We start from the raw sequence: 21,586 nt of genomic DNA on the forward strand, positions 1-21,586 counted from the left end.
CTAGAAACCCTAACCCTAAGCACCCTGCCTTGAGCACCACCCGCGGCCGGCGACAACCTCGCCGCCGAGCCGCTCTCGCCTACCCCCACCCTTTCCCTAGCTCCAGCTCCTCCAACCATGCTTCTCGCCGGAGCAAGACCGAGCGAGGGCAGCGTCCAAACGACTGGAGGTTGAAGAAGGACATCGTGCGGCTCCGGTTGGCTGCATGAATCTCAAACACTGGAACCTATGCGCGTGTTTGGTGGAGCGCTGGCCGGCTCCGGCTCCCCCTAACACGCGCAGTGTTGTGTCAGAGGAGTCGGAGTCAGAGAAGCCACAATTTGTGACTCCACTAGCTCCTTAGACATCTGTGAGAGGAAGGAAAGGAGAGAAGAAACCGGCTCCCACCTGCATTGTCATATCAGAGGGAGCCGGAGCCGATGAGAGGTGCACCAAAGGGCCTGTATAGCTTCCGGAAGTCTCCGGCATTAGCCGCATAGCGTGCTGAGAGCAAGACGGACTCGCTGGGCCAGCACATCCAGCACCGTGGGCCGGATCTCGTTGCCCGCCCGTTTTTGTTTGGTCTCTCGATGCACGGGTCGGCCTAGTAAAGGGCCTGGCTCTCTCACACATTTTCGGCCCGTCGCGGCGACGCGGTGCCTTTTTCCCCAACCTCCAATCAACCTCTCCCCCAAGCCCTCTCTCTCACAAAACCCTTAGCCGTCATCTCAAGAAAAAAAAAGAAAGAGAAAAAACCCCTCGGCCGAAACCCTACTCGCCTCCGTTCCGGGACGATCAGTCATCCATGGCGGCGTCGTTGCTCCGCCGCGCCGCGCGCCAGCGGGAGCTCGCGTCCACTCTCGGATCCGTAACTCCCCTCCCCCTCTCCCTTTTCTCAGTCTCCGAGTGTCTGTACTTTGATTCGTAATAGTCGGTGTGGTCGTCTCGTGTTTGTTTTGGTGATCTACTAGTGGTTTTGGTATGCGCACCAGATGGTGAGGAGGTGGTTGTAGATTGGATATGATTTGATCACTCTCTATCGTGCTGGTGGATTTGATGCGAGAAGGACGGATGTACGGCTTAGCGCCTGTAAATTCTTAGATTATTTCAGTTCTGGTACTTTCGGGCTTGCTGCTACGAAGAGATAGTGTTGTTTTGTATTAATTTATAGGAGTTTCTGCGAATTGTTTATGCGTGCGCAATTATTTTTTGCTCATGGAAGCAGTGTTCTGTTTAGATTGTTTCCATATGCAGAGGCCTCCAAAGGATTTCTAGCATCATTGGGTCAGTAGTGGCTTTGTTTTGCTGTTTGTGAGTAGCTAGATTAATGCTGAACAAATCATCATTTTGTACAATAGGGTGATCTGTTTTTTTAATGGCAGTTTTCTGGATGCCATCAGTGTAGTTTTCTTTACTTAGGCAATGCAGCTAGGCTGCACACGAGGGATTTCCTGAATAGCACCATAGACTGTACTGTTTGTTTTCCTATCTGGTTTTCTTGCTCTTACTTGCTGTCTGCAAACAAACTTACCTCAGCTGAGGGCCAGCTTACAGTCAACGTCTGCTGCCAATGTGTTCTCAAAATGGGGTAGTTTCGCAAGACCTTTCAGGTATCAGTGCTCTCTTGCTTTTCTTAATCCTACAGAGCTAAGCTTCCTTATTGCAGTGACTCTAATTTATATGTGTAACTGCTTTCAGTGCAAAAGCAGCTGGAAATGACATTATTGGAATTGATTTGGGAACGACTAACTCTTGTGTCTCTGTTATGGAGGGAAAGGTGAGGTCCCTGTAAGGACTCTCCATGTCCTGTTTTTGTCCCTCTCATTTATCTTTTGCTGAATTGGCAACCAAATGACTGCAGAACCCGAAAGTTATTGAGAATGCCGAAGGGGCAAGGACAACACCATCTGTTGTTGCTTTTAATCAGAAGGGTGAACGCCTTGTTGGGACTCCAGCCAAGCGCCAAGCAGTAACAAACCCCCAGAATACTTTCTTTGGAACAAAGCGGATGATCGGACGCCGCTTTGATGATCCACAAACACAGAAAGAGATGAAGATGGTGCCTTACAAAATCGTCAAGGCTCCAAATGGTGATGCCTGGGTTGAAACAACAGATGGCAAGCAATACTCACCAAGTCAGGTTGGTGCATTTGTGTTGACCAAGATGAAGGAGACAGCAGAAGCTTACCTTGGAAAATCTGTCTCGAAGGCAGTGATCACTGTTCCAGCATACTTCAATGATGCTCAGCGTCAGGCCACAAAAGATGCAGGCCGAATTGCTGGCCTTGAGGTTGAAAGAATCATCAATGAACCGACAGCAGCTGCTCTGTCCTATGGAATGAACAACAAGGAGGGTTTGATAGCAGTCTTTGATCTTGGAGGAGGAACTTTTGATATCTCTATTCTGGAGATCTCAAATGGAGTTTTTGAGGTATGTCTTCATAATTTTCAACTAATCTACTGTGAGGGGTACATTTTATGAAATAAACCCTTTTCTGATTTGTTTCTACGTATTTTCAGGTCAAAGCAACAAATGGTGATACTTTCTTGGGTGGTGAAGATTTTGATAATACACTTTTGGAATTCTTGGGGAGTGATTTCAAGCGAACTGAGGGCATTGATCTGTCGAAGGATAGATTAGCTTTGCAGAGGCTTCGTGAAGCTGCTGAGAAGGCAAAGGTTGAACTGTCATCAACTACTCAGACTGAAATCAATCTACCATTCATAACAGCTGATTCATCAGGAGCAAAGCATTTGAACATCACACTGACAAGGTCGAAGTTTGAGGCTCTTGTGCACCAATTGATTGAGAGGACTATTGATCCATGCAAGAACTGCTTGAAGGATGCTGGGATATCTACTAAAGATGTGGATGAGGTGCTCCTTGTTGGTGGAATGACTAGGGTTCCAAAAGTACAGGAGGTGGTCTCTGAAATTTTTGGAAAGAGCCCAAGCAAAGGAGTCAACCCAGATGAAGCTGTGGCCATGGGTGCAGCCATTCAGGGTGGCATTCTCCGTGGAGATGTTAAGGAGCTTCTTCTCCTTGATGTTACTCCCCTGTCACTTGGTCTCGAGACGCTTGGTGGTATCTTCACCAGATTGATCAATAGGAACACTACTATCCCCACGAAGAAAAGCCAGGTGAGTAATATCTCTGTTCTTTCAGAGAATGCATAATAATCTTGTTGATTATCCCTGATTTAACTGGATGAGCCTTTTATCAGCATATTTTATCTTGATATTTATTCATGTCTGTGTTTTTGGTACAGTCACTAGTTGCAATACAATTCTGTTTGGCCTATATTATTGTCCTTGTCTGATGAGTTTCTGATAGTCTCTGGTGGAAGGCTTTATTCCTTGCATTTTCATGTAGCACTATCATTTTTCCCCTGATTCCCCTGGTGTTACTTTATCTGATCTCTGGCGTTGATTTGCAGGTGTTCTCGACTGCTGCTGACAATCAGACCCAAGTAGGTATCCGTGTGTTGCAAGGTGAGCGTGAAATGGCTGCAGACAACAAGCTTCTCGGTGAATTTGATCTTGTTGGCATTCCACCCGCCCCAAGAGGCATGCCTCAGATTGAGGTCACATTTGACATTGATGCCAATGGAATCGTGACCGTCTCTGCAAAAGACAAGGCCACCGGAAAGGAGACGAACATCACCATTCGATCCTCCGGTGGGCTGTCTGAGGCTGAGATCCAGAAGATGGTCCAGGAAGCTGAGCTGCATGCCCAGAAGGATCAGGAGCGTAAAGCGCTCATTGACATCAGGAACAACGCGGACACGACTATCTACAGCATCGAAAAGAGCTTGGGAGAGTACAGGGACAAGATCCCCGCGGAGGTCGCGTCTGAGATCGAGGCGGCCATCGCTGACCTCCGCAAGGAGATGGCCTCGGATGACATGGAGCAGATAAAGGCCAAGCTTGAAGCCGCAAACAAGGCTGTCTCCAAGATTGGGCAGCACATGTCCGGTGGCGGCTCAGGTGGTTCGCAGGCGGAAGGATCTCAGGGCAGCAATGACCAGCCCCCAGAGGCCGAGTACGAGGAGGTTAAGAAGTGAGGCAGCGGGAGATGAAACAGTAACTTCCCATTTAGAAGTAGGCTAGTCTTTTGTGAGCACAAGATGGTAGGATGAGGCGTAACCTGTGCAGGTTGCAACATTCTCTAGTAGGTTATAACTTCTGTTGCATGACGCCTTGTTTCGCCCTTTGACGCCTCGCGCAGGCGAGCAGCGATGAAAATTTTGCACTTGTCTTCTTGTTGCCAACGCACGGGGATGTATTCGTTTTCTTGTTTGGTTGTAGCTTACGAGCTGCTCATGCAGGCTTTGTCACCGCGGTCGTTCCGTTCGTGTGAGACGGTGTCTGGCAAGTGGCAATGCCCTGTCCGGAAGACCATTAACTTGCTGCAGCTCCATGTTCGCCGCCAGAAAATAAAGCTCTGGCCGGTCGACCGCTCGGCATGGCTGCGGCCTGCGGGACGGCGGGGCGGAGCGGAGGAATCTCGCCGACGGAAGCCGCGTCCGCGCACGAGTCCAACGAAAGTAGTGTCAGGGAACATGCTCTGGCGATCGGAAGATCTGCAGGGCTGGTGCGCCGTCCTTTCCCCATCACGCAGCACACGAGCGTGGCTGGGCTCTTATCCTTCTGGGAAAACTTGAAGATGTCGGCACTAGCTTTCAGAGAAGGCATACAAACAGGAATAGCTGAACGACCTATGACGCGAACATGATCGAATAGTGCACACCGTGCAAATGGATACCGACCAAGCGTAGAGTTAGAAGAAAAGCAGCATATGCAGCAGAAATAGAAGAGAGTACCATTTTTAATTCTAGGACCAGGAATCAGTAATGTTCAGAAACAGGGAATGGTACTCGAAAAATCGGATGCCTTCTTTAAAATCTCGTAGCCAAAGAGAGAATCAGAATGGAATATGGTTTTGTACTCCAAATTACAGATGGTTAAACGGAGGAGCATTACATGATAGCTTCAGTCCTTACTATATCCCATATTTCCTTGTATATATCATGAATAATACCGTAGACCCACCAAGCTCGCCAAAACCTACGGAACCTGAACATAGTCCAATAGAACCAATCAGACTATTGGCACAACCCATCAGATGAAGCGTAATAATGCACATTATGATCAACTAAAGCTGACAGATCTGGGATTCATTCATAGGAGAAAGTGCATACCTGGCCTAAAAGAACAAACATATCCACGCACCTTTACATTTCAAGCACAATAACTGAAAAGCAGGAAAAATAAACATAAACCGAGTCATTTCAAAGCCAGAGAGTTGGCATGGAAATGAAACGTGAAGTTGCCAGAAAGATGGCACGTTCAAGAAAAGGAGACGGAATTTTGCCAGAGGTTTAATCTACTTACAGTCTGAATCGGTTTTGACCCACTTTGCGCCATCGTCGTCGAGGTCACTTAGCGCATCCTCGAGGCATTCGTTGATTTCTTTCTCATCTAGCTTCCAGTCCAAATGCCTCCTAGTTGCCACTGTGGAGGAATTTTGTGGGTGTATTTTCTTCTGCAGTATTGCCTTGAGCAGCTGCAGCCGTAACCACATATGGGAATGAGATGCAGAGAAGGTGCAGTGACTTATTGAGCTACAAATTTACTGAAGAATTTGACTGTACCTTCTCCATTCTTGTTTGAGGGAAAGAGTTCCTTGGTTCCAGAACTGGGGCCGTAAAACCTCCCTTGCACACGAATAATCTGAGGAGCGAAGCGATTGATCTTGGCTTGATTGCACCCCCTTTCTTCCCTACTATTTCTCTTGCTTTGCTGATGATGATCTCCTTGTTCATCAACTGCTCCTGGTGCTTCGCGCTGTCATGCTCGCCAACACGTTTTTGTGAAGCTACCTGTTCATCAGCATGTGATCCCTGAACCTCTGCTTGATCATTGCCTTCGAGCAGTACTTCGAATTCTTCCCGGATGTTGTCTACTTCCTCCTCTGTAAACTTCACTGAATCTTGTACGGTCTGCACATTCCCGGACGAACTTTGTGCTTCTTCCTCAATCTGCTTGTTCCCAAATGTCCCAATTGCAAGCAATGATTGGGGCCAATCACTGAACTCATCGTTGCGACATTCCGACACATTGCCACCTGCCCATTAGAAGTAAATTAGTTAGCTAAATTAGTATAGAAATAAAAACGTATGGTCCTACGTCCATATATTAGCATAAATTGGTTGTTTGAAGCATGGACCACTAATTTTAAAGCCCTGCTGTTCTCATGAACCTATCACTGATTAGAAACATGCTTGCCCATGCTTACTCCACACCACCATGTTTTAACCTGATCATCACCTATCACAGATCAGCATTCAAAGATTGTACTCACGCTCCAAGCAGACTTTGCATACTACTTTCACAACTGAACTGGAGCATACTACTGCCCGGTGAACGACAACGACCACAGCTCTGAAAGAATTTGCAAAGAAACTAGAACACACACAAAATAAAAAAATAAAAACCAGAATACACTTACGGTAAGGCGCGGTAGAAGTGGCGGCAGATCGCCTCGGTTCTTGCTTCCCGCCTATCTTGTTCGCTACCCAGCTGAAAATCTGCAGGAAAATCAAAGAGGAAATTAACCATCAGCAACAACGAACAATCAACAGTTGAGCCTTTAGGAGTCTCTCGCACGCATCAGCAGAAGGATTACAGTAATGCCATATGCGGCCTCTCACCTTCATATCCTTAAGAACTGGAGACCAGTGGGATCAGTGAGCTGAAGACTGAAGGGGAGAGCCGGAGAGGTATCAGGAGTGGAAGACCCAAGCTGAGACGGCTCAGTGAGGGAGGTAGCGAGAGAGATATAGGCCAAGAGGTGCAAGGCTTGCAGTGGCGGCAATCGGCGACACGGGATTGGTGCACACACAAGCAGCAGCAGCAGCAGCAGTAGCTTACAGTATTGGTGTGGTGGAGCGATTTGGAGGGGGCTCAAGTTCCGAGGCTTTGGAGCGTAGCAGCTGGCATGGCCGGCGTGCTACTTCATCTGGCAAGTCACTTCCTCTTCGGGAGGAAAACTAGTCATTCTAGACTAGAAGATGGCGCCAGAGAGAGACTAGACGAGTGAACGGCAAAAGCAAAATGGCACTGGGATAGCACAGCTCTCCAGCTCTCCTGGGTTCCTTTACTTATTTTTAGCACATGTCACATCGAATGTTTAAATACTAATTAGGAGTATTAAACATAGACTATTTAGGCTAAACGGCAAGATGAATCTATTAAGCCTAATTAGTCCATGATTTGACAATGTGCTGCTACAGTAAACCTTTGCTAATCATGACTAATTAGACTTAATAATCTCGTCATTTAATCTCCATCTGTATAATGAATTTTATAAATAATTTACGTTTAATACTTCTAATTAGTATCTAAATATTCGATGTGACAGGTACTAAAAATAAGTAAGGGAACAAAACGGCCCCTGATATTTTCCAGGTACGAAACGCCCTCGATGTAACATTGTAACTGTACTCATTACAGCTAGTTTGACTTGTCTGCACTGGGAATCTGGGATCTATCTAGTAAACCCTGGTCAGTGAGCCGCTGCTGAGAAGCAAGAGATTATGGAGCCCGAAGCCCCCCCCTCCGTACCCGGGCGCGCGATCGAGGGCCAAGTTGCGCACCAAGTGTCACGACCGCGCCGCAACGGATCCCATCGCGCCTGGTCGGGCCCCGACGCGTGTGTCTTCGGCACCACCAAATCACGTGTTAATTCCTTAAACCCGGCACTAAGCAAAGGGGTTCTCTCTTGGTTTGCTCGGGCATAAGCGCCAATGGCCGTAAGCCCTCGCGCCGATGCTAATCACGTTTGGGGCGCCCTTAATTACTGCCCCACTGGCTGGAGCCTCTGTAGACCCGGATGCAGGCGGACTTTTCCGTCTCCTTTTTTCAATAACAAAACAAGGTACGATGAAACAAAACTAGTCACAAATCCTATAATTACACGACCAGTTGTCTTTGGAGAAGATTTGGGTTGCCACCACTTCTAAAAGCTTGGCATGGCTATAGCATCCTCGTGTTGGTCATCTCTTTGCAGCAATCACCAATAACGTAGCCAATGAGCACCCCTAAAATTTACCAGTAATATAGTAATATTAGGACATTTGTTAAAGATAATATCATACTGAATAACCCTATGGATCAAAATACTGCCGGCCGCTACCCCTACTAGCTAGGAGTTGAGCATTCAAACTATTACTACAAGACCATCCATTAGGGCAACACCGATGTATTTGAACCAAGTAGTCCTTAGAGGTGGGACTAGGCTATAACTATTGCAAACATTGTAATGGTAAACACAAAAGAAGGTGGTAGTGGTAGGAGGAGAGAGAGGGAGGATGGTGAGAGAGATAGAGAGAAATGACATGAAAACGAGAGATAAATTGTTATCTTATTTTTTATGGGCAGTCCATTAACTTACGAGTACATTTCCCTATGGACTATTCTCATAATAATTTTGCTAGTTTTATTTGAGTATTTTAGTCTCTAAGAACTGCTTTTGGAGTATATTATGGATGTCCTTACATGATGCATTTCACTAGATTGTTTAACTCCCAAGATAATGATGATTATATGACATGTAGTATTAGCAAAAATACAGTAAAATTGCGCTGGAATGCCATACATGTTGCTTGGACTTTTCCGTCCCCTTGCAGCCGGGATGCATCGCCTGATACGGATCTCTCGGTAGTCGGTACCGTGGCAAAAAAATAAAAAAACGGCCCGCGCGTGTGCGATCTGATGAATCACGCCACTTTTCCTTTCCTCGCGCGCGGCGGGATTTTTTCGCCAACTTTGGATCCGATCCTGTAGTTGCAGCAGTGCCGCGGACTGTGGTTTGCACACGGCTTTTTTAGTAGTGTAGGGGCCAAAAACCGCAGCGGCTGGCAACAGTCCCTCCGGCTTGATCCGTCTCCTCCGGTCCAATCCCATTCCAATTCCGATCGTCCAACCATCGAGTCATCCTAGCACTAGCAGTCTAGCAGTCTTTCGTCGTCACCGTCTCTTGCTCATCGTCTAACTCGGTGACAAAGGCCAGGGCGCCAGGCGCGCGCGTGCAAGGCCGGCACTGGCGACCAACAGCCGCCGGCCCCGCGGGAAAGCGACCGCGCACGGGTGGATGCGTGCGCGTGCCTGCGGAGTCCACGACGATGGCAACAGGACCCGGCCGAGCTCCGACTGTTGCGTCCGGCGTTACGTGTGTGCCGACCTGGTATGGTATAGGCGCCTCTGAAGACTGCAAGGCGAATGATCAGATGGGCTTGTCGGGAGAACGAAGCTTGTGGACGACGACCACCATATATGCCATACGCACGCTAGTGTCCAGCGGATTGCAGACAAGGATCCTGATCGGTTGAAATACTAGTTGCTATAGGGTTCTAGGGAAGGCTGGGAAGAAGAAGAAGAGAGGAAGCTGCTACACGATCGATCTGTATCTTTCTAGGATGGATCGGCAGCACGCTTCACGTACTGTTGGTAGATTTGCGCTTTTGCCGCAGTGCCATCTGGATGGTTGATGACTGACGAAGCCGTAGATGATGATGATGATGGCCTGATATGATGGGCATGCTACGTAGCCCAGCTGGCAGTTCGCCAGCTCACGCACAAAAAGGACAGCACCAACAGAACGGAGCTAGTACAACGACGCAAACAAGTCTCATATCACAAGTACGCGCAATGATGCGCTCCGGTTCTGCGGATTGCAAACTGGTGGCTCGTGATTAACGACGACGAGCGAGCTACTATAGGCGAGATAATGTATGAAACGTTAGTATACTGCGTGCGTCCCCTTTTTTCCCCGGATGCGAGGGACGAAGAGCGGCGTCTCGGTTTCCCCATGTGGCGCGTGCCGGGCTTGGCGACGGGAAGAGATAACGATCGATCCGATCGGGGCGCCCTTGTCCCCGGCTGCCGGCTGGCCGCCTCGCCTCGAGATGCATGAGCCCACGTCCGCCCACGGCCGGCGAGGACTCGCCAGGAGACTTCTCCACTCACTACTACGGAGTACTCAGCTCGATCGGCGGCAACGGCGAGGCGAGGCGCCAAACACGAGCAGGATATGGATGGAATTGAGTTGGGATCCCCACGCGGTTCCCTCCCTCACCTGAAGTGGAAACCGCCAATATGCAGTATCTGGAAACCTTGCCACCACCTGCAGGCTTCCAAGCTGCGACCTGCGAGGCGTACGTGCACGTCGTCGTGTGTGTCAGTGTGAATGTGTGTAGAGCACTGAAATGGTCCCATGGCTAGGGAGGGCTAGGGCAGCTAATTGTAGAAACTACCCAACCTAGCTAGCCACCATTAACCTCGTAGTAGTGAGAACTTGTTGGCAAGGTTGGTATCTCTTGACCTGTGTCTCAGTTAATAATCAAAGAAGGAATGGCCGGCCTCAGGTCTGGTGGTCCTGAATGGTCATCGCTGATTGTGTTTACTAAGACTGAGAATGAGGTGTTTCTAAATTAATTTCTTTAGTGAAGGCTACAGTACCGTACCACACAGATGATTAGCAGGTGGTTTAACTTTTCTACGTATATGTCTATGGGTTTAATGGTTGTGTTTCTGTACATCCCAAGCTGGTGAAAGTTTGCTCCATCTAAATAAAGATCTTGCAACATGTTAGCCATGCATTCATTAATAAAGGTGTTTTAGGGTACGGGGTTTCCAGGTTTAAGGTGAGGATTATCTTACTTCGACGGGTTCGGAAGGATAGCCGGGAAGGCTAATTACCCTAATATATAGTGGTGGTAGGCGACGTGTGGCATGATAATATAGCAAAAGCGTCACTTGCATATGGTGGTGAAGAATGCCCGGTAGTGTTGGATCCAGCCTCCAAACCTAGGGTGCTCTTCTTTTTCTTCTCTTCTTCTTCCTCACCTTTCTTTCTTCCTCCTCTTCCACCTTCTTCGTTCCTTCCCCTAAAAAATGAGGACGGGAGGGGGGCTTGAGCCCCCTGCACCCCCTAGATCTGCTCTTGACAGTTGCTTGTGGCATCTCACATGCAAAAATAATTGCCTTTGGTAAGAGGGCACTTTAGTGCTAGTTAGGGTGGGAGTACGTAGAGGTAAGGGATGAACGACAAGATATGAAAAGAGTGAGAAAAAGGCAATAAAAAGATTTTAGAACTAGAGTATCTGTTCTAAAATTTGAATCTAATGTAGGACAACAAGTTATAAACTATGCTCTAGTCGCTACTACGTAATTGATTTTTATATGTAGTCAAAATCAATTTCTAGGGACTCACTACCAAGTTCTTGACATGGTAAATCTTATGCAAGAAAGTCACTATTCCTGCCATTGAAAATGTGTTTCGAGAACGTAAGAGTACACTTAATATACAAAGATAATGTACCACGAAAGTACATCATCTGCGTTTCGATCTATAACGTAAGAGTTTTTAATATAATAAGAGGGAATTCCTTATTTGATATTGGAAGATAATTCAATTCCTTCCTTAAGGCTGAAAAACTTTCCCTATCTCATGTGACAGTGAGTTCCATCTTTCATCACTTCTATCAGTTAAGTTAGGTGAAATGACCTCCAAATCGCCTTCGAAAAATCATGAAACTTTTCCTAGCGATAAAACAAATGAAGATGAACATGTTCTTCATAAATACACATATGCACCTTTACAGTTTTATTAAAATTCACCATATTTGGCTAATTTTGAAAATTGTCTGAATTTTTATGACACTAAAATAATTTTTAAAAATTATAAAAAAATAACTAATATTCCTCACTTCAGATGCGGTGATTTACTAATTATTCCCTAGCATAAATCACATAGATAATTATGAAGAGTGGAAAATTGGAAAATTTTAAAAGAACCTCATAATTCTCTATGTAACTAAGTGGGATATAATTTTATAAATTACTACATGTGAGGAATATTAGTTATTTTTTCTCCATAATTTTGGAAAATATTTTAGCACCATATAAATTTAGATAAGTTTGAAAGTAATCGTAATTTGGCGAATTTTAACTTCAAAAGTGTAACGGTACATGTGCATTTAAAAAATATTGTTTCAATCTCCATTAGTTCTATGACTAAAAATAGGTTCATGAATTTTAGAGTTGAATTGGTGGTTGTTTCGCCCAAATTAACTGACAGAAATGACAAAAATGTGAAATTAGGAATGAAAGTTAGTAATTGATGTTATATAAGAGACATAAAATTTATTCAGAGCTAAGAAAAGAATTCAATCATCTTCGAACGTCAAATAAGGAATTTTCTCGTATAATAACGGTTCTGTACTTGTTCCGTCCGCGGTGAAAGCCGTTGGAGGCAAAACCCAAGAGACATAGCCCACGGTGGTAAGTAATACTCCGCGCTTTATCCGGCCTGCATTCCTTTGGACCGGATTGGTGCCTCTTCTGCGCGTTTGATCTGGGCTTCGCCTTCTCTGGCCCGGCTCATCCTAGATGGGCCAACGCATGGGACAGAGGCCACTCAGCCGAAGGGGCCGAATCAACAGACGGAGAATCCAACCAAACTCTCTAGTATACTTATGAAGTAGTAGTACTAGTATCCCAGTATCCCAGAGCAATGAGCCTGACTAGCAACATCTGATTATTTTTACCGAGTGGCCATGGATGGATTCAGGCAGCACACACATCTGGTGCAATCAGTAACATTCGAAGACAGTGTAAAGTTGTCTGGATCTGGATGCATGGGCGACTGGGCGTCCCCCCCGGCCAGGCGGCCACCAGCACGGGAACGGGATGCATGTACCCCAGGCACGGGGTGCGGAATCCCCCAGTACGATAAAGCGCCCGGCGTCCGTTCCGAGTCAACAGAATGTTTGATGCGGCGGTACTGAAGCGGTTGCTTTATCAAGGACACCTCGCATCGCATCACCGGAGAGATCGCGATCGAAGGTGGAGACCCGTGCCCCTGCCGCGCTAATCATTTGCCCTCGCACCACCCTCCTCGTCAGGCCTACCAATGCCAAGCGGCTCTGATCGGAGGCGGCCGTCAAGGCGCACGCCAAAGCAAGAGCCAAAGGAGCCAAGCGCGCATGGTCATGCCTGCTCCTGCCTGCCCTTTCCTCATCGAAAGAATCGATGGGCTCGCACTCGCACACTCGCTAGTCGCACGGAACAAAATTCCCCTTTGCCGCCCCTGCCCGTGATGAAACGAAGGCGCCGTGCAGGGAACGAAGGCAGTCAGGAGGTTCTATTCAAACCGTAGGATCGTGGTCAAAACCTGATATCGAGATAAGCACCGTGCTCAGGTACGCAGGGATTATATCCCATCCGTATGACCACTTTATATCACACCGTATCCTGTATGCACGAGGGGAAGTGAGGGGTCAGGATTGCGTACAAAATATTTACAGAATCTCTCTCCTTCACAGTAAATATCAATCTACCTCATTTCGAATTCATTTGAAAATCAGGAGCTCTCTCTCCTCCATCCCTCTCTCCCCTCCCAAATTTGGATCCAAGGCGCGCAGTCGCCAGACCAAGGAGCACCAATAGTGGCGTGGGGCGCGGCGAGGCCCAGGCCGCCGCTGCCGTATCCGGGGCGGTGGGGTGCGGGCCGCTGGATCCGGGCGCGCGCGGGTCCAGCCACTAGGAGCTAGCGGCCGCTGGCACCACAGCAGACATGAGCGCATGGGCCCGGCCATCCACTGGAGGCCTGCAGCAGAGCCTACTGGCCGAGCTGCTGCGCGCCGTCCTACCCCAGCGCCACGCCAAGCTCCAATGGGGGGACCAGCGCAAGCCCGACCGACGGTGACCGGTCGCGGCAGCACGGGCCACGAGCGCCCCCGACCTCACCATGGCAGCGGCACCCGGCACCTGGGACGGCACCTAGCGGCGCAGAGACCATCGGTGGCCGGATCCTGCGGCAGCGGGCACGAGGGGCCTGGATCTAGTGGCGCGCGTCGGCGGCGACACTGCCTGGCGCCGGCATAGACTTGCAGGCATCAGCTCTAGCGCTTGTGCGCGCGGCTTCTTGCACCCCGATCGGGCGGCCGCCGCCACGCTCCAGTGCGGCCACGCATCCACGGCGCATCCCTTGGCTCCCTTCTGCATGTTGTTCCGCCCGCGCGCAGGATCATGCTCCCGTCACCGGCCTGGGCGAGCGGCGCGGCGAGGGTTGTGGCAGGCCTGGACTTGGCTGGTACCAGGGGCACTCCGCGCGCGACGACCAAAGATCAACACGGTGCAAGTCCCCCGCCGCCAGGGTGTGCCAGAGCCAGGCCATGTTGAGTCCAGCATGACGTAGGTTGGGCGCCGCGATGTGAAGCCGGGGTGCAGTGCGGCGCTTGAGGCCACGTTGCACGTGGCGCATCACGCGAGGCAAGCGCGGGGGTGCAGCCGATGCCTCCTACCTTGCATGGCGGCGCGCGGCGCCGGGCGATCTGCCAGGCGCAGCGTCGAGCCACAACTAGCCAGCAAGCGCGTGTAGCGACCAGAGGCATGTCGCGACCTGGGGCGGCTCTTAGTTTTCCTTTTTTTTTTCTTCCTTTTTCTTTAGCGGAGACTGCTGGTTTGTCCTTTTAATCTTTTAATCTGGCCGATTATTGTTTTATGTTTTTTCTCTCTTTTTCAGCCTCTTGCCGCTTTTTTTTTCTCATTTTTTGTTCCGACTCGGATCCTGCGTGTTCTTTTTTCTCTCCGTGCTGTACAGATTCAAGAGATCTGAGGCGATGGTAGTGTAGCAGTACCTGCGTGTTCTTATGTTCATGCGTTCATCGTGTTCGTCTGCTGTTCATTTTCATCTGTTGTTCATCAAATGCGTTCTTCTACTGTCCATCAAATGTTCCATAAGGATTAAAGCTTTCAGTTTTTTACAATGTAGTTAAATGTGCAAAAAATAATGTACATATGGTGTACATAGGTGAAAGCTTTGTTGCACAACTGGTGTACTCTAAACAAGATGGTTAGAGCATGTGCAGTACACATCATGTACGTGCGTAGCCTTGTATGTGAATGGAGTTTCAACGTGATAGTAAATGGGTTAAAAAGATAATTCATATAAAATATTATTATATGTCATGTGCAATGGTTATTTTTCAAACTAGCTGGCAAACAGGTACAATGGTTATTTTTCAAACTAGCTGGCAAACAGGTACAGAGCATCACATATGGTGTGAGGTTAAAAAGTTGCCACTTGCTTTAAAAAAATCTAGACACATGCATGTAAAGGTGTACTTTTATCTTTTGCATCGGTACCTGACGTTATTTTATGGCATGCCAATATGGCAAGATTTCTTTCTCAGGTTCCTCGAAGAAAAAATCAAATATACTTGAGAATCAGACAAGAAATCACGCTGATCGATGCGGGATGGATGGCTAGGATTGAGTCGTCAGGACTTCCGGAACACAGTAATTTCTCGCCGTGCAACCTCCTCGTCTCCTCGGGAACAGGGAGCTGGGCCTGGCGTAGTGGCGTTAGACGATGTCCGGGCGTAGATGATGGCGATTTATGCGCCAGGGAGCAGCAGCAACCACCCAATAATTCGTTCACGCGCCTTCGGCTGCCGGCTTCAACAGACAACAGCAACGGACCAACCCCATCCACCGTTATGGCTCGGCCTCTGCATTCAATCCCGTGGCCTGGAGCCCTGGACCAGAGAGCAGGCGACGCCGGGAAGAAGGGAATAGGGATGGCGCGTCTCGGGACGAGAGGGTTCGGCTCGGCGCCTGCTTTCTAGTCAACCGCAGGCTTTCTCGGCGGGCCGCGGGCAAGGAGATCGGGACCTTCCGGTGCGCTCACGCCGGGCAGGGCGGCAGAGAAGGATTCTTCTTGGATGGTCATGATGGAGCGCAACAAGGCATGTGATCCGGGCTGCGTCTTCACTGCGCAACAGCACAAAAAAGTGCGCCAAAAGTAGGCGGTTGGAGGGTTCCTCTGTTGAGGCCCTGTGCGCCGTTGGTTGCGTGATGGTGTCCGGTGCCAAAGGGAAGAATGACTTTAAGGGGGTGTTTGATCCAGACTAAACTTTAATCCCTGTCACATCAAATGTTTAGATACTAATTAGAAATATTAAACATAGACTATTTACAAAACCCATTGCACAGATGGAGGCTAAACGGTGAGACGAATCTATTAAGCCTAATTAGTCCATGATTTGATAATGTGCTGCTACAGTAATCATTTGCTAATGATGGATTAATTAGGCTTAATAGATTCATTTCACCATTTAGTCTCCATATGTGTAATTAGTTTTATAATTAACTCATATTTAGTCATCCTAATTAGCCTCTAAATATTCGATGTGACACGGACTAAACTTTAGCTGCAGGATCCAAACATCCCTTAAGTCGAGGTTTGGCGAAAATTTATTGCTACTGTAGCATCAATCATGTATATTGAGCGAAGTGGTTATACATAGAAATGTGACGGTGGTTTGCCAATTCCTACGGTTCACACAACGTTCCAACACAATTAGTTCTTCTTTCTTTATGCAGATTTTTTTTAAAATGATAATAGTACGATGAAACCATTATGAATTAGAATTGATATATTGTTGAGTGTGTTCTGCAGGTGAAAATTAAAAATACTACAAAATACAAAGGTGTCTACGGTGGTATGGACCCTTGATGGTATGGAAGGTGCTCAATGGAATGTGTGACCATACTAGCAAAGAATAAAACATTAAATATATGTACTTCCGTTTTCAAATTGTAGGTTCGTTTTGACTTTTCTGCATATAAACTAAAATAACCTACAATTTAAAATGGAGGGAGTAGCAGTTTTAGTACCACAAACACTTAAGTATCCGTCGAGAACTAAAAGGTCTATGGAAACCTAAATTTTGCACATTAAGTTGAATTCTTTGCTCATATGAGGATGTAAAAGTTTAGATTTCTAAGGTAGGTCCTACCCTATAATACCAAGGAACATTCCATCTAATGTGTGCAAATGGATTTCTCTACCATTTATGAAGTAGAACTATTAGATCATGATCGGTATGGTCGGATGGAAAGCTTCCTCGTTTTCCTCTTCTCATCTCTAATGTCACCCCATCTAGTCCATCTCCGACGCCTCCATGCCATTTTCTGACAGCAAGCACTACAACAATGTCAACTAAACGCGACATCAAATTCAATTGCTTAAGGAATAGGAGATGCCTAGTAATAAATGTTTAAGCCATCCAAGATATTGATGTACCTTTCTGTTCTTCCTACGATCATTTCAAATCTCTTGATAAAGGGACACTTGCAAAGAGTCTACGTCAACGATACCTGCCATCTACCCGCTTGCATATGCAACATCAAGAGCCACCAATTACATCAGCTACTCTTAAAACACACACACACACACACACACACACACACACACACACACACACACACACACACACACACACAGTAAACTACCACAAATTTGAGCACCTACTGTCGCCGTCACATCACATCACAACCATAATGCAAGCCGCAGCTGTCTGTCCACACCTAATGCCCAGATAAACATTCGTCTCCACTGCTGTTCTGTCGTCTGTCTCATCTCATCTGCTGCTTCAGCCTCCAGCAGCCAAAAGAAAAGAAAACGGGGGTAGCCAAGCGAACCAGACCCTCCCAACGGTCACCTCGCCTCGCCCGGCTCCCGCCGTGTAGGTGCAGCCAGCCAGATCGCCTCCTCCATCGCCATCCACCTCCGCCCGCGAGGTCCCCCCCCCCCCCCCGGTCGGAGGAGAAAGGGAAGAAAACCTCCGCCCCGATCGCCGCCATTAAACTCCCCTTCCCCCAGCCCTAGGAAAGCGCCACCGGATCCGACCCCCTCCTCGAGGTCCTCCCCCCTCTCTCCCTTTCTCCCCACCTCACGGAACCCCGCCCCCGCCCGCCTTTTAATAGCTTCGCCCCACATGCGTGGCGCGAGTGCCGCCGCCTCCCGACGCAGCAGCCGCGGCCGTACCAGCGATGTCGCGTAGCGGGGTGGAGGTGGTCGCCAGCAGGGGGTGCGCGAGGCTGGTGCTCCCCGGGATGCACCACAACCCCTCCGCCGCCGCGTCCGTCGCCTCCTCCTCCGCCTCGCGCGGCGGAGCCGCCGCCGCCGCCGCCGATGGGCCCTTCTCGGGCCTCGTCATCTGCGTCACCGGGCTGTCCAAAGGTGCGCGCTTTAATTGCTTAACGATTTCGCGTGTGATGGTTGGAAAGCTTGTCCGTTTGATGCTTTTTGTTGTTTCTCGGTTGGTTGGTTCGTCGGCTGCAGAGGCGAGGGCTCAGGTGAAGGAGGCCACGGAGCGGCTGGGGGGCGAGTACAGCGGGAGCCTGCACCCCAAGTGCACGCACCTCGTGGTGCAGATATCCTTTGAACACACCAATTTTCTATTGCTTTTCGTAGTCCATGTCTTAGCAGTATCTGTTCCCAAAGCCCGATTCAGATTGCTGTGAGTCCTTAACACTCAGCACAACTTTGCTGGGCGCAAGTTCGAGCATGCACTGAAGCATGGTCCGAGGAACGGACTATTCCTTGTAACTCTGGGTTGGTTTGTTGATTGCGTGCGGAGAAGCAGTAAGCACAAGTTCCATAATCGTCCCTTGATCTTGACGTTTGGCTAAAATTACTAATAATTTTAACCGGTGGTGTTTTGACTGAAGTGAGGTTGGATGAATCCTTGTACGCTATCAAGAACATTGGGGAGAATGGTTTGCCACTTGGGGAGTTCAACCGCTTTATTGCAGTTACTGTTGACGAGAAGTCTTGCCTTCCGCCGATGATTTTTCAAGACAAGGCGTGCTCAGATGCGACCCGGAAGCATCCCCCTCAGACTCCTAGGAAAGAAAGTGGCAATGATGAGCTGGTTTTTATGAATGACACAATCTACATTGACCCTGGGATATCTGGTGAAATGAAGAAAAAGGTATTGCCCAACCCATTTCTTTCATGCTTTCATGATGGTAGCTGTATTACCAGAAACCACCAAACTGCAACTTTTAGGCAGGAAAAGATGATTTTCTGTTGTTTCTTCTGATGGAAGGGTTGCAGAATCCGTTAATAATTACTGCAGACAGAATTTATAATCAACTCCAATAAAGCAATGAGTTCTCCCTGAATTTGTTTAGTCCACAAGGATTACTGAACCCCCTTCACTGCAGATATCTGATGCTGCTACGAGAGAAGGTGCTAAGTTGCTCGAGCACTGGTTTATAGGTTGTCCTGCCACTTATGTTGTGTGTGAGGATGCTTCTATTAACAGATATGCGGGACACTCAGACAACATTGTAACTGTAAGCAATGCTACATTCCTATCCTTGCATTTGTTTCTTAGGTGCTACTTCACCAGAGGTGATCGCTTTGTCTTAACATGTTCTCCTCCCAATTTAACAGCCACTTTGGATCTTGAAAACAGTGAAGGAAAAAAACTTACAGCGTCTTGTCCATTTGTCTTCGGACCTAGCTAGGCGTGTTGCCATGGTTCTGCAAAATGCCCAGACATCTGACAAGGTATTTTAGCGTTACTATATTGTACGATTGTACTCTTACTTGAGCCAATTATAAAGAAAGAAGTACTTTGATCACTTGCCCAAAGTCATGACCAGCATGGAGTTTTCATTTATTTTTATTATGTTATTGAGATATTTTCCCTCTTCTTTTTTGAACGGATAAGAGAAATACCGAATTGATATCTGGCATATTACATGAGCAAACCCAACCTAACCTATCTTCATAATGGATAAGATGGTGTACAGAGTAGAGTGTATTTGATAACAGGCAGCTACCCTTCTGCAATGCGTTCAGTGAGAAAAGGACAAGATACTGCAGTATTGTGGTCCCCGTAGAAGGACAGTAATGGATCTGACTTCTTTTTTTCCTAATTTTGCATGATGAACATCACCAAAGTGCGTTCCAACAAATTTTAAATAATGTATTGAATATCCTATGTTTGCACAATTCTTTTCATTTGGAATTTTTTAGGCTCAGTTTGTTGTTTGCACTTTGCAGTAAGTTGCTATTGCTTGATTACAAATGAAGTGACATTAGATCTTCTGATATTTTAGAATAGAAAACCTGGGAGTGTTCCTTCTATAAACTCCAGTGGACGGCCATCAACCCAAGAGGAGATTGATGAGGTTCATCAAGAGAGGCAACAATTTGTTGAAGTGGCAAAGAAAGAAGTTCGAGACCGCCGTGCTCGTCGTATGCAGGTAAAAGTTGTTTTAGGAAGTTGCAGATTTTGTTGGCATGCACGTGGGTCCAATACTTATCAATAAATAAGACAAAATAAGCGCACATGAAGTCTTTAATATTTTTTTAATCATTTGTATCATGGTTACAATGAGACAAGGACTTATGTTTCATGCCTAGTTAGTCCTTGTTTATCTTTTTTTTTGTGCATTAATCTACATATCAGGTTCTTTTTTCGTTGTGCATTGCCATTAATCTGCATGTGTGGGTCTTCTCTCCAGCTGTCAAGGCACAGGCAGCCCCAGCTAGTATTAGCTAAGCTATCTAGTTCTTTAGTGGTCAGTATTACTGTTAAAGTGAAGTTGATTTATCACCCAGCAAAGTTTGCAGGATAGAGTGAACACACAATCGCATTCCCTGAATGCAGCACATTTATTTAGTCAATTCGTGATTTCATTTCCTTAAATGAAAATGACTAAATTTTGGTTTTAAGCCAGTCATGTGAAGTGCCAATTCATCCGATCACACCAGCCACACTTCTGGATTCAATCTGCTGGACAATCTCTGAGCCAACTTCATCCGCCTCTATTTATACGGATTCTTCATGGTCTGATGATACCAATGAGCAGCAAGGCACCACTTATTTTGATGCAAATGGGGATGCGAGGGATCCAGATCAACCAACTGATAATTTTTCCCGCCCACTGAAAGAAAGGTGATCAATCATAGGAAATTAGGTTTATCAAACCTCTTCTGAACTGCTATTCTGATTGCTTTCTTTTGTTCTTTCAGTGAGCGAAGTGAGTTGATCTTCAAGAATCACTTTCTTACCATACTCTTCCCTATTGACCGTTTTGGAGAGCTTGGACCTTCCTCGAAGACGTTCTATAACCATGGTGGCTTTACACGTATACAAGTGCTGGATCACATCTACAACTTCTACCAGGTATTTAGTGTCTTGGTTCAAGTACCACCCACCACAATACACACGCAAGGGTAAATGCATATCAATTATTTCATCTTCTGGAGCGTTAAAAGCAGGAAATTATCACCTTTTTTGTAGGAAAACATGTCAATGGATGAGATAGACATGGCCTTGCATACAGATTCTCGGCACGCTGATCGACTTCGATCGTTGTATTCAAGTGCCGAATCAGCAGAGAAAGGACTTGTAACTTTTAAAAGAATAGAGTTCTTAGGAAGCAGAAGAAGTTTTGAGGCACTAAAGCGCCTCAACAGGGAGAATAATAGCAATGTATATGAGCTTGTGATTAGGGCATGAATGCACCACACTCAGGTGCCATTTGGCAAAACTTATTTGTTACTTTCCAATAGGAAAAGGAAAAGTCTATAGTCAGGAAGGATGTACTACGTTTGTAGAACAAAGATGTGGGAAATAAATCCATAGTTTATTGGAAATAGCTTTGTCGGATCTGTAAGGCGCAAACTTGCAATGTTTCCCCTTTTTTTAAGCACAGACTTGCAATGTCATCT

General features: G+C 47.2%; 3 protein-coding genes across 3 annotated transcripts; 2 read left to right on the plus strand and 1 right to left on the minus strand.

Moving 5' to 3' along the window:
- Positions 1-671: 671 nt before the first annotated feature.
- LOC117845006 (heat shock 70 kDa protein, mitochondrial) lies at positions 672-4,250 on the plus strand. Its single transcript, XM_034725875.2, has 6 exons — positions 672-847; positions 1,516-1,589; positions 1,678-1,756; positions 1,841-2,410; positions 2,500-3,120; positions 3,417-4,250. Exons 1-6 carry the CDS (start codon positions 785-787, stop codon positions 4,041-4,043), a joined length of 2,034 nt encoding a protein of 677 aa, XP_034581766.1. The 5' UTR covers positions 672-784; the 3' UTR covers positions 4,044-4,250.
- Positions 4,251-4,850: 600 nt separating this feature from the next.
- Positions 4,851-7,077, minus strand: LOC117845007 (protein DEEPER ROOTING 1). Its single transcript, XM_034725876.2, has 6 exons — positions 6,693-7,077; positions 6,491-6,569; positions 5,634-6,106; positions 5,374-5,545; positions 5,181-5,233; positions 4,851-5,055 (listed from the first exon to the last, which is right to left on the minus strand). The coding sequence occupies exons 1-5, from the start codon at positions 6,696-6,698 to the stop codon at positions 5,214-5,216; spliced, it is 750 nt and encodes a 249-aa protein (XP_034581767.1). The 5' UTR covers positions 6,699-7,077; the 3' UTR covers positions 4,851-5,055; positions 5,181-5,213.
- A 10,421-nt stretch (positions 7,078-17,498) lies between these two features.
- Positions 17,499-21,511, plus strand: LOC117843351 (uncharacterized). The gene is made up of 10 exons (XM_034723928.2): positions 17,499-18,073; positions 18,176-18,267; positions 18,376-18,478; positions 18,565-18,827; positions 19,063-19,194; positions 19,295-19,411; positions 19,966-20,112; positions 20,590-20,807; positions 20,885-21,038; positions 21,156-21,511. The coding sequence occupies exons 1-10, from the start codon at positions 17,884-17,886 to the stop codon at positions 21,372-21,374; spliced, it is 1,635 nt and encodes a 544-aa protein (XP_034579819.1). The 5' UTR covers positions 17,499-17,883; the 3' UTR covers positions 21,375-21,511.
- The last annotated feature ends 75 nt before the right edge of the window (positions 21,512-21,586 follow it).

The sequence above is a fragment of the Setaria viridis genome, chromosome 2 (genome assembly GCF_005286985.2).
Source record: "Setaria viridis chromosome 2, Setaria_viridis_v4.0, whole genome shotgun sequence".
In the NCBI taxonomy this organism is placed as follows: Eukaryota; Viridiplantae; Streptophyta; class Magnoliopsida; order Poales; family Poaceae; genus Setaria; species Setaria viridis.

What these genes read in the sequence shown, in the direction of transcription:
- LOC117845007 (XM_034725876.2), bottom strand. An exon ending in CACTTCTACCGCGCCTTACC is followed by an intron (nt 6,107 to 6,490) that starts GTAAGTGTATTC and finishes TCTAATGGGCAG; the next exon opens with GTGGCAATGTGTCGGAATGT. An exon ending in CTCAAACAAGAATGGAGAAG is followed by an intron (nt 5,546 to 5,633) that starts GTACAGTCAAAT and finishes TTACGGCTGCAG; the next exon opens with CTGCTCAAGGCAATACTGCA.
- LOC117845006 (XM_034725875.2), top strand. Translation starts at nt 785, where the DNA reads ATGGCGGCGTCGTTGCTCCGCCGCGCCGCGCGCCAGCGGGAGCTCGCG. An exon ending in AGTTTCGCAAGACCTTTCAG is followed by an intron (nt 1,590 to 1,677) that starts GTATCAGTGCTC and finishes AACTGCTTTCAG; the next exon opens with TGCAAAAGCAGCTGGAAATG. An exon ending in TCTCAAATGGAGTTTTTGAG is followed by an intron (nt 2,411 to 2,499) that starts GTATGTCTTCAT and finishes ACGTATTTTCAG; the next exon opens with GTCAAAGCAACAAATGGTGA.
- LOC117843351 (XM_034723928.2), top strand. Translation starts at nt 17,884, where the DNA reads ATGTCGCGTAGCGGGGTGGAGGTGGTCGCCAGCAGGGGGTGCGCGAGG. An exon ending in TGATTGCGTGCGGAGAAGCA is followed by an intron (nt 18,479 to 18,564) that starts GTAAGCACAAGT and finishes TTTTGACTGAAG; the next exon opens with TGAGGTTGGATGAATCCTTG. An exon ending in GCCGTGCTCGTCGTATGCAG is followed by an intron (nt 20,113 to 20,589) that starts GTAAAAGTTGTT and finishes GTTTTAAGCCAG; the next exon opens with TCATGTGAAGTGCCAATTCA.